General features: G+C 40.1%; 1 protein-coding gene across 5 annotated transcripts in view; it reads left to right on the forward strand.

Moving 5' to 3' along the window:
- arvcfb (ARVCF delta catenin family member b) overlaps positions 1 to 12,099 on the forward strand; it is a 271,707-nt gene that overhangs the window by 50,258 nt on the left and 209,350 nt on the right. The window contains exon 1 of one of the 5 annotated variants that reach the window (XM_041787919.1): positions 4,471 to 4,697. The exons of the other annotated variants lie outside the window; for them this stretch is intronic. Within the exon in view, the coding sequence (XP_041643853.1) occupies positions 4,677 to 4,697 (21 nt within the window). The 5' untranslated portion in view covers positions 4,471 to 4,676. Of the gene's footprint in view, positions 1 to 4,470; positions 4,698 to 12,099 lie in introns of those variants that run through there. 5 annotated transcript variants of the gene reach the window in all.

Below are 12,099 nucleotides of genomic sequence, written 5' to 3' on the forward strand. Positions count from 1 at the left end.
AATGCTAAACCAATTACTGCATCAACCACAACGGCATGGCTTCACAGTAAAAGCCAGCCTGCAGTCCAGACCTTTTACGAATGTAAAACATTTGGTGATCATAAACAAAAAAAAACCCAGCATGGTTGGTTAGCTAGAATCCTACATCGGACATGAATGGAACAACATTCCTCTCCCAAAACTCAAGCAGCTGGTCTCCTTATTTCCCACTGAAGTTGTTAAAAGAAGAGGGTAAACATGGCTCTGTCCCTACTGTTTTTTAGATGTGTTGCTGTCATTGCATTCTAAATGAGCTCATTTTTTTTCCTGAAATGGTAAAATGTCTCATTTTCAACATGTGATATGTTCTATTGTGAATAACATATGGTTTTATGAGATTTGCAATTATGGCTTTCCTTTTGTATTTACATTTTACCCAGTGTCCCAACTTCTGGGGAATTTGGTAGTACATAATTCAGTACTCTTTATGTGGGATCTTAAATCAGGTCCTCAGTGTACCCCAGTAATGAGACTTGAAGTCTGGCAGTAAGTGACTAGTCAACATTTCTTTAAGCAGTTGAAAACTTGACCTAATTATGATGATTCAACACTGTCTTAATCCCAAAATCTCAAACGACTGTATTTCTAAAATAATATGGTATATGCATGCAAAACCCAGTCAGCTAATGATTTAAAAAGGCAACTATGTTTGCAAGATATTTATGCAAGATCAGCCCTAACACATTAGGTTTTAAATGCATGTTAATGTGAAAATTCAGCTTAAAGCATCACAGTGCATTACTCCCTGCAGGCTTGCAGAACTGATTTTGTGGTGGCTGTAACTCACATTCTTATGTAACTCCAGATGGCAGAAAAAATTGAAAATATTCCTTAATAAAATAAAAGCAACATTAAACAATAAAATGGACACAGGCAGAACAGATATAGAAAGAAAATAAAGATGAATGCCTCTTCATTGATCTGCTCCCATGAGTTTTTAAGAGCACTTAATGGATTTTTAAACAGGGTTATGAAACTCACTCAACGCTTAAATGTCTTAAATGGAATGTGATATTGCAAATCACATAAGAGACAGGAATGAACAGCATTTAAAGTTACAAGAACTTTTTTTCAAGCTACTTTTAGGAGGTAATGTTTGCAGGATGAAATCTTAATGGAATTATTGAGAGCAAATAGATTAAGATGTAATGGTGCATGGAGGGCCAGGTCTTTCATTAAGAACAAATGGAGCAGTAACATCCAGGAGGATGAAATACCAGGCTGGAGGAATGCAAAACCTCAGCCGTTTCCCCTCCGTTTGGGATTTCTCCTTTCCCTGTTTTCTCTTTTTCAGTCCAGTCATTCTTCTTCTCTCTTCTGTAAGTCCAGACGCCCCTCAAAGTTGTCCTTCGTTAAGCCTCCGTCGACGTTATTAGATTAACATTCCTCCTCAGTCTTGGTCACAGTCATAGATATTTGAATGTGAATTCTTTCACGTACGTCCCACCCCTCCCTTATATCAAGTGCAGTGAGAGGAACGGCACAAAGAAGCCAAAAAAAGGAGCTGTGTGAGCATGAGTGTGGGTGTGTATGAGCAGGGTGTAAAAATTTGCAGTGTTGGGTGCTTTCGCCTCAAAAGGGGCAACTTTTGTTTTGTGTGTGAGCCCCTTGCACCCCCTCCCCTTCCTCTCTTTTCCTCTTCTCTCTCTGTCTATGCCAACAAGGGGGAGGGGTCGACGGGTTGACAGACAGACGCAGCTGGAGTGCATAGAGGGAGCAGGTCCCACCCCGAAAAGATGCCAGACATAGACCCAATGAGAGAGAGAGGGGAGGAGAGGGAGCTGCTTCACTTCCAGCTCCTGCTGCCTGTCTGGGAAACCCTCCTTTCTATTTACACACCTCCTCTCTCTCCCCCCTCTCTCAGCCCCGCAGCTTTTTTGTCCTCGCTTAGGCTAACTTTTTTTTGTTGAGTGTGTGAGTGAGCGTGCACATGCACACAGTTCAGCTCAGCTCCATTCCTTTTCTTGGATTCCTCTTTAGTCAGAGAGAGGGGATTCTTTAGGGGCAAAGACTTAATTTCCTCTCCAGTTCTGTCATTGCCAAACACTACACTGGCCCACATACAAACATCTCCCATACATTACATACTTACAGACATATTTACACATGCAGCATCCCTATGAAGGAGAAAGCAATGCCTCTTCATCTGTGCTGTGACAAACCATCCTGGAAAAGCCAGAATTACACTGGAAGTTGGGTGATATCCCTTTCAAAATAAAAGCCTAACACTCTCAACAAAAGTAAACTCACATGTACATGAATACTGCTATGCCCAGTAAAAATTTGTTGTGTAAAGGACCACTGCTGCTCCAGAATTTGGTAATTAATCCTAACCCTTGAATTTTTAATGCACTTGGCAGTTTCATAAGTTTAGCTTCAGGACCCACCATCACCTCCCCAGTGACAAATCGTGACCCACATTTCTTGAATGTTCCAATCACAGATGGAGACATTCCTTCAAAATAAAAGCTCATCATGGTGTTTTTTTTTTTTTTGTTTTTTGTTTTTTTTTGTTTTGTTTTTTTTTTTTACATTTTTTTCCAGGCACAAATCCATGACCCACTGGACCCCTTTTAGGGTCCTACACACCAGTTTAGAATGAAGGGGCTGCAGAAATAGCCTACTCTTAATAAAGTGACATACACCCTTAACTATGATGGTTTTGTCACCAGTGAACTTTGGCTGAATTTTCATTTTTCAATTTTAAAAACAAGTTTTATTCACCCCATTTGCAATATTTTGGAGGGCCTACTTTGATGTAATATAACATAAGCCATAGATAAAACACAGCGGTATAAAGTTAGAATATACTGTAAAATTTTTACTTGGCATAATTATAAATTGTAATAGTTTTAAAATGACTTGGCTCTGGTAAAAAGTAAAAAATGATTTGCTTTTATATAGAATATAGAAAAATTTTGGCAGCCTACACTCTGTAAACAGTAGGCCTAAGGCCTAGCATAAAAGACTGTAGACAATCAAGTGTGGATTGTTAGTTATAAACCCTTTTATGAAAATATTATATGTTGTTGTTGTTGTTTTGTTTTTTATCTGTTATTGCTTGTGGCAGAATAGCTGACCTTTTATTCAGATTTATCATTTAAAATTCTCAGAGTTTTAGTGAGGTTATGTAGGTTAATTTGTACTAGCTTGCTAGCTCAGTCAACTCACCTGAACCATGATAAGCTAACCGTTAGCTTATCACTGTTTAAGTGAACATAAACTTGAATATTTTGATGTTTAATTTTCTTTAAAGCAACATACTTTAAAAATACAACTTCAGCTCTAGCGTTGCCTCCAGCACACATCCTGCTTCCAGTATGAATGTGGAAGTGCTCTTTTAAGTGCATTTCTCCCTCGTGAGAAATTTACAAATTGAAACAAAATGTTGGTTGTCTGTTTATTATATTCTCCTGATGAGGTGTTGCTTTTTGAACGAGTCCTCAATTTAAAAGGAGTAGTATCATAAAAGGATATTTTAGTGTTTTTAAAGTTGGCTTGTATAATGTACCTGGCAATAATAGTGGCATTAGCCTCCAGTGATTTCAGTGTATGTTATCCCTGTAAGAAAGAGGGGTCTGGCTGCAGACAATACATCTCAGACTGCCACTCTCACAATCCAGACACCGTCTCTGTCAGAACAGAAATACATGCGAAAACTTTTGAAATAAAATCAGATTAAACTTCCATTTAGGGTAGGGATTAAGGTAATATTAGGATACCAAAAGTTGAAAGTTAAAAACCTGACCTGCAAAACCTGTTTACAAAACATTAAATAAAGCTGAGTACAGGGTGCATTACAAACAGGTGCAGTTGCTCTGCATAATTTAGTAAAGCAAAGATACAAATGGGCCATAAACAATACTGGCTCAGTTGTGTTCTATATAGGTAAATTTTGAAGATATATTCACCCATGGAGTCTCTGTGTTTGTCACTATTTTGTAATGTAAGCTGCGGCTACTAGCTAGCTATTTGGTGTGAGCTCAGTATAGCCTAGCTTCCACAAGCACTAGGGGCAACACTCACTGAATTCTCTGGAGGCTAATGTCAAAAATATTGCCAAGTACCTTACACAATGCAGCTTTAAAAGTACTAAAATATCCCTATAACTTGCTGAAAATGCCAAGTGTGAGGGATTAAACTCGCAACCTATGACAGCCACCATGACAAGACATGTCTGTTGCCAAAATAAAAAAATATCTCTGTCGCTGAAACTTACATATTTGAGTAACTGTAAGACCCCAAGTGAAATAAATGTTCAACATAGGAATGTTGTTTTTAACATTAATATAGATATTTCAGTGCAGAACGTCTGTTTCTTTAACCTGCATTTATTTTCTACCGAGTAACGGTCGCGCTCTTATTTTGAAGGGCTCGCTCCCTGTATCTGTGTAGCTCAGTGCTTCCAGCTTCACTCAGAGCCGAGCAGAGGATGGCTGCCTGCGTCTGAGCTGCTACCTCTGCGCTCACAGAGGGAGAGACTTAACGTTGATAGAGTAGGAAAAACGTGCGGAGACGAGAGGAGGAGAGGAGGGAAAGGAGAACTTTTCCGAGAGGAGGAAATACTTGCAACACATTTCCCCGGGAGGTTTTAATATCTGTATTTTTTGTCGGGACCGAAGTGTTGATAGTGGACCATGCCTGCTGAAGTGAAACAGGTTAGTGTTGATGTGCTTGCCTACCGGTCTCCTCTCTCTCACATCGTGTCTTCAGCCTCTTTGAGTCTTCTTGTCTCTGAAATGATTCCTTATTGGTTGAATGTTGTTGATAAACTATGATTTTATTCTGAAACATCGCTACACATTTCTTTTCTACCCAGTTTAATTCATGTAAGCAGTGTTTCTGTTATGTATCTATGTCCTTCGGGAGGATGATTGTGGTTGCATGTGTGGATGCTTGCAGGAGTGTAAGCGTATGCTTGCATGTGTTCGAGCTGCTGCATGACATCAGATACAGTAAGAACTGTGTAGCCACTTAGTGACTATTTTGTGCTGTAAATAGTCAGGTCCCTGGGTTATGTTTCGTGGTGCTCCTCTGTGTGAGTTGGGGATGCCTTGCAGGAAAGCAGTGCTGTGACTTATGGGTTCACTGACACATTCATGGGCTCACATGTGTCAGTAGCACATAGAGAATGACTGCTGTGATCATGGGACAAGCAGTGAAGTATTGAAAGTTTGTCCCTGATCATCGCCTGTTAGGCTCTGAATCAGCCCTGGCCTGCAGGATTTATAGCCTTTATGGGCTGTAGTGCCAATTGTGAGAGAGACATGGCATTAAACCCTTTTGTCTTCCACTTGCACAGATACCACAGGAATGTGCTTTTGTTAGCTCCTGCCAGTGTGTTACTGTGTCTGTGTGGGTGTGTGCGTAGCAGGGCATGATGTGCATACATTATTGGAAGTGTTCCCTGTGTCTGAAGCGCATCCACAGGCAGCCTACACCATCACTACGCTCTCTTCCCCGTCGAGCTTGGCAGCGCTTGGATGCACAGAAATGGAAGACAGACATCCAAAAAGAAAGAAAGAAAAGTGAAGGAAGAAAATCACTCTGAATAAGGTCAACTTCACTTTAGAGCCGCTCTCCTCGCTGAGCTGAGAGGGGTGGAGTAACCAAACCTCTGTCTGGCAGAGAAAACCCGCTCTGCATGCTGCTCTGATAATAATACATTAACAGTTGCCTCCGTGGATGAGTGCCACCAGATAACTGAAGGAGCCGCTGCCAAATAGAGAAGCTGTTTTTCTCTCTCACGCATTCTTTGTTCTTTCAATCCATTGGTTTTGACAAGTCTGAAGGCTCTCATCTGTGCCAGCCGATGGATGCAAAGCAGGCCAAAAGTTGCCTGTTGGCTTGGATAAAATGAATGTCAACAACTTGAGAGTATGTCCTCTTCAGAAGCATTCTAAAACCTTTCAGAGAGGTGCAGGACGCCCCCTCAAAAGTCCGTGACCCCTGTGGGACTGAGATATTTGGCATACCTCAGGGCAGGTCTGCATCGTGACGTGACCTTTTCAACTCAGCTGGACATTCCTCAGCCAGGAAACACCTGCTTGGTCAGTGCTGTATTTGAAGGGGGAGTCACACTTGAGACGGATCGATTTCAGAGTCTATTTAGTTGTTTGTGTTGTCATTTTGCTTGTTTTTACTCAGCCATCTCCTCTCAGCTATTAAGAGCACTTCAGAGGAGTTGTCATTCTGACAACTTCTCATTGCTGCTTAATGAAATAACTACCACAGTGGAGTAATAACTGCATTTAAATCCTAAAATCAGTCATATCCTCAAGTTTGCTAAAAAATGTGTGACCTTATCTATTTAAAGCCACTGTGCTGATTTTTGGCAATTTCTGAAACCGACTGTAACAAACACTGACGTCTCTGTTTGAGCCAAAGAATCAAAGAAGGTCATCCGCATAGAGCCACTCATTATTTTTGTGTAGTTATTTTTGTAATGCCAGAAACATCAGCTGTGGGGTAGGTGTCAGATGAGGAGATTTCTAAAACAAGCTTTGTGTAACTTCCCTGTTGGGGGGAATATTTGGCCGGTTTAACTTCGGGATGCATTGATGCAGTGATTTAACATTGGTGCCGGCTGCTCTGTTGACAAGCATCAGCCATCGAAGTGTCAGCAGTTGGACTGGGTGGTTTTTAGGTATCCTGAATATTTTAAAAATAGACATGAAATTGCTTTAATTAAGAAAAAAATCTACTGTGAAATTTGCACGTTATGCCTTCAAAGTGTGTATTTGTTTCCAGCAGCAGCACCACTGCCTGTGCTTGTAGTCTAATAATATTCATGTTCATGCTTTAGGGTACAACGCCTTCAAATGAATTAAAATAATATTAACATTGTGGTCTGATTAACATTGTATTGTATTAGCATTTTTTATTTTCTTTTAAAATTTCAGTAATTTTTACACATTAACAGTGAGATCACTCCCTAATGCTAATACAGCAGCCAACAAGGTTGCAATGGACATATTTGAGCCACGTTTGTCTCTGTTTTCCATGTTGTCCATCACTGAGTTTGAATCTAATAAGATGAATGATGAGAAACACTTGCAGAAAACAGGTTGTTCTTAATCTCCAAAAGCCTGAAGTGGAAAGTTGACACTTAAACCTGTAGATTTATCTAAGCCTGGTCCGATAATTATGTGTTTATCATGCATCATATTTACTAATGATGGCTGATGTGAATTTCTGTAAAAACGGGTTCAAACATTCTATCATTTCTGATAGAACTAAAGCAATCTTGATCCTTCTGGGGTTGTTTTAATATTGTAGAGATTTAAAGATACTCTAAAAATCTCAATAACTTTTTTATTCCACACATAAATCATCTCTGGGAAGCTTTAGGTGGCCTGATATGGTCCTCAGTCTGCAAGTTGATGATCAGGGATGTAGGGTTAATTTTTCAAATGAATCAACTGTCAAGAAGGACACACTGTTTAGACCAGGGGTGTCCAGACTTTTTCTACTGAGGGCCACATACAGAAATATGTAAGGGCATTGCGGCCACTTCAGTATCCACAGGATGAGGTATATGACATTGATGAAGTCAGAGGCAGAATAAAAGGAGGAGCAGGGGTGGAGGAGGGTTGCAAGAACAGCAGGGAATAGCCAGGCAAGAGCAGTTTAAATAAGACAGCATGAGGGATTGGCCAATAGCATGCTTAGAGCAAATCAACTGGCCATAAGCTGATGAGGGCTTGTGTGAGATCAGCTGATTGGGGCAGAGCTTGACTCGTTGGCCTGCCTGAACTAACGCTAAATGCTTGATTCAGTGGCTGACAAGGTAGACAGGCAATCATTTCCAGGTTTGTGGGGATACCACATGGATTTAAGGGGGGTGTTGTTTGGCCCTAGCTGCCACTAACTCCACCCCTGGAATATTATTGGTACTTCTATTTGCTCTTGAAACTAGGACTGGGCAAATAATCACAAATTTAATTTAATCGCAGTATGGCCTGCTGCAATTTAGGCATTGCAGAAGTTGAAATATTTCTTAAAATTGAAATATGTCAAAATAGCAGTTTTATACATTCATTTTTTGCAGCAGCAGCTTTACAAGCTTAACCTCCTCCACCCCAGCCACCTCCTTTATAGCTTAAAGCTTATTGCATCCTCATATTCAGATTCATGCTACTATGGATTAAGTGATTCTGAAATAATCTAATGTTTTTCAATACACATTGTAATTTATGTGTCCATCCGTATGGAGGTTTCTCGCCATGCTCCCTGGAAAGTCAAAGCATGCTGCTTGACTAACCTAGGTAGCATCTTTAGAGCAGAACATTCTCTGCCATGGAAAACTGTTGGCTATATCCATTTTGCAATTAAAAGGTAAAATGGATGATAAGTGTTCCTGACTGAATGCAGGTTACAATATTGATTTATTGTAGTTGAGTAATCACACTGGCAAATCGCAATCGCAATATAAGAGGGCAAAAAAAATCGCAGTTAGTTTATTTTTGCAAATCGTTCAGCCCTGCCTGAAACTCATCAGCAAGGTAGACAACCAGGTATTAATATTTTGATTGCCACTGTTCAAATGTGGGCCATGTTTCATTTAATTTCTAGAATTTGCTGCAGGCCAATCAAAATTGTACCATGGGCCACATTTGGCCCCTGGGCCATAGTTTGGACACCACTGAATTAGAAGTTCTCTCAGGTGACACGTTATAAAAACACGCTGTAATCTCTACAGAAGTCAGAATGTAACATTGTAATGCCATTTAAGTCGATGTGTGGTTTAAATGCTTTGACTCGTTTGTCAGGGGGTAAATCAGCAATCACAAAGTACATAAAATGCTTTAAACTAAACTCAAAGCAGGAGTTAGCATGCCATCATGGCACATGCATTGAGCCGTCTTAGTCAAATTGCCGAACACCTTCAGACAGGGCAGTGAAACAGTTTGCCACAGAGCCCACAGATATTCATACGAACATACTGGACACAGCCCAGTGTTCATGAAACAAGAGAAAATAAAAGAGAGAGAGGATGTGCACCATTGTGCACAAAGGTGGAGAAAAAAAGTAAAATCTTCATTTGGGCCTCTATCCTAATGTGACTCTATGTACTGGTGAAGTTTGTGAACAACTGTTAGCACCTCTAGGGCCCCTGTAATAAACTCTAAGTGTCCTGATGGTGTTTTTAGAGTTGGTAAAAGATGAATTACCCAAAGAATTACAACATTTAGAGGTGCACTCTACTCATAGGGATTTGGAGCTTTTTTTTTGGATAACTGAATGAGAGAGGAATAAGTCCATCAATACTTGCATGGCAACTCCAACACTTTATCTAGATTGCACAAATAAAGTGGAGACATTTCTGATATTTGTGAAATTAAGACAATGTGTGGGGGTTTGATTACTATTTAGAAATCACCCAATATTAGGCGCACTTCCATTTTTGTTGCCATGTGTTGATTAAGGCTGTAGCCTGACCTACGGTTACATTATACCCACGTTTGATGTTAATTGTTAAAAATTGCTACTCATTATTAGGGCTGAATGATTTTTGTAAATAATCGAAATGTGATTTTTTCCCCCAATACTACAATTGCAATTTGATATGCAACTATTCCTTAACTTTCTTTTATTCCTAAACAAGGACTGAACAATCTTTTAAAAGTGTCTAATTCTGATGATTTTGACTCATTTTGCAAATTGGACATGAATTGTTGCATTAAAGGGTTTTTGTCATTCTTATATTTATTAAGAAACAAGTACAAAAACGAAGGACGTAGGATTTTTTTGTAGACTATTCTGAAAAAAGGCACTTGAATGATTGCAGGACATGTCATGCAACATCTCTGCTACAAAAAAGTTTTAAACTGGTATTCTGACAAAAATTTTAGGTCAAAGAAATATGGCACCTTTTGTGATTTGAAAACTTCAGCAGGCCATATTGTGATTTAATCTAATTTTTGATTAATTGCCCAGCCCTTCTCATTATGAACTGATAAAATCATAAGCCACTTTAAGAGTGATAGGTTTCCAGAAGTTCTGGTGCTTAATGAGTGATGCTCAGTAGTACTCCACATGTGAGTCAGTCCAGTAGTTAAAAATCAGTTTTTACACACTGAAGAAAGTAGACAACATCAAGGAGAGATGAGAGAGATGCTGATCTGCCTTGACCTCATCTAAATGCTGCAGCAGAGCTTATTGCGAATGAGTTTTAGCTCACTGAAGATTACTGCAGAGCCCTCAATTAGTGGGGGAGCCTGCACCAGACCACGTCTGAGTTAAATATAAACTGGCTTTTATTCTGGAACTTAAAACCAGCAGGGTAGCTCCTAAATCCTCTGAATTCATCTGCAGAGTCTGCAGCATCTTCTCATAAAAAATAGACGAACAGATTTGTATTGAAGGAGAAAGGAAAACATTATGAATAATCCAGTAGTCATCATCCAGCCAAAGTCTATCAAAAAAGGACTTTACTTCTCCACCGCAAGCTAGAATGTGGAGGACCTGTCTGCATAACAAAATAATTCATCAATGATGAAGCCAAAGACTAAAGAAGGTCTCCTCTCCGGGCTGTGGGTTACTGCCAGATTCCTGACAGCTCGCGGGGCTTTCAGCTGCAGCAGCCGAGAGTTCCTCTCTCTGTGATGCTGTTTGATTTCTTACCAAAATTAAAAATCCTTCAAACTTTTATCCATCTTTTTTCCTCTGCCGGGGTTGTTTCTGCTTGACATCTTGCCCATCCTTGTGTAGTCTTTTCCGCTTGTCTCCTCAGGCTCCCTGTTTGTGTCTGCAGTAGAGGCCGAGCAGATCAATATTTGAAGACATGTAGAGCATGAGGAGTGCTATTGTTTGGTGAGTGGGGGTCATGCAGGAATAATGGCAGTGACCGGAAACATATGAAATGAATGGTCAATAGCCGAGGAGAGTGCATCAGTGCGAGGGGTATGATATAGGAGGGGGGCTGGGAGCAGGATGGGAGGAAGGAGGGAGGTGCTGTTAGTGCTTGGTGTGTTTTGAAGGTGACAGCGTATGGTCATATGGTGGTTAATGCTGGTGACCAGTGACACCAGATGGCTTTCCCATCACACAGGCTGGTCATGCTCCCCATGTTTCACATACCGTACTCATGGCTGCCATAAGGCATGACCCTCGACATGTCATGGTTTGACATGTTGACATGTCATAGTATCTGAAATTTAGTTCACTAAATATCCAAGAGCTGCAGTTCTAACGTCCCTCCCACCTACTCTGTTACTACTTTTACTCGGTGGGTGTTTTCGGTTTTCAGTAACATGAACTGAATTTACTTCAGAGCAGCTGACACCATATGTACCTCCACATGATAAATACTCCTCTGCTACATGGCTTCCCCCAACACCCTATATGCATATGCCCCTGTTCAGCATATGAAAGCTCACTCATATCATTTGCAAATCAAGTGGTGTATCTTTCCTCATGAACCACTCAATATTTCATTCTCAGTATCGACTTTTTCATTACTGTAGTGTTTACATTGACTTTTAATTTGATATTTACTTTTATGAAGCAACTTACTTACGCCACTTCTGCTTCTCCAGCTTATCAAGAGATTTATATTCCAGCTAAACGGTCCAATTAAACAAACGTTGAAAAATGCCACCTGTGGTGCCAGCTAGGAAACTTTTAATGATATTTCAGAGATAAAGAAATCAGTGAATTTAGAGTTGCGGCTCTGACTTCATCTAATCCTTTGGTATTGAACCTGGGATCCAGGCCATGCTAGAGGGGTGCCAAGGATATCTGGGGGTGAAGGTCTGCCTGCTGAGGTTATCAAAATTGGATTTGCATAAATTAACTATCGTGGAATTATGTGGTGAATGATTTATCAAATGTCTTTTAGAGGGCTTACCTTGTATTTTTGATGAACAAAGATATGGAGTCTACAAGGAAAGAGGGAAAACTACATCACTGATCTGCCCATATTCTTACGTACATTTTCTACAAGGAATTTTGATGATTATGAGGATGTTTCTTGTTGAATAATTTCAAATCCCATGGCAATTTTAAACTTAGCACAAAAAGCCAGGAAACTCATGTTTGGCAGATTATTTCTTCGTT

Source organism: Cheilinus undulatus, linkage group 5, assembly GCF_018320785.1.
Source record: "Cheilinus undulatus linkage group 5, ASM1832078v1, whole genome shotgun sequence".
Lineage (NCBI taxonomy): Eukaryota > Metazoa > Chordata > Actinopteri > Labriformes > Labridae > Cheilinus > Cheilinus undulatus.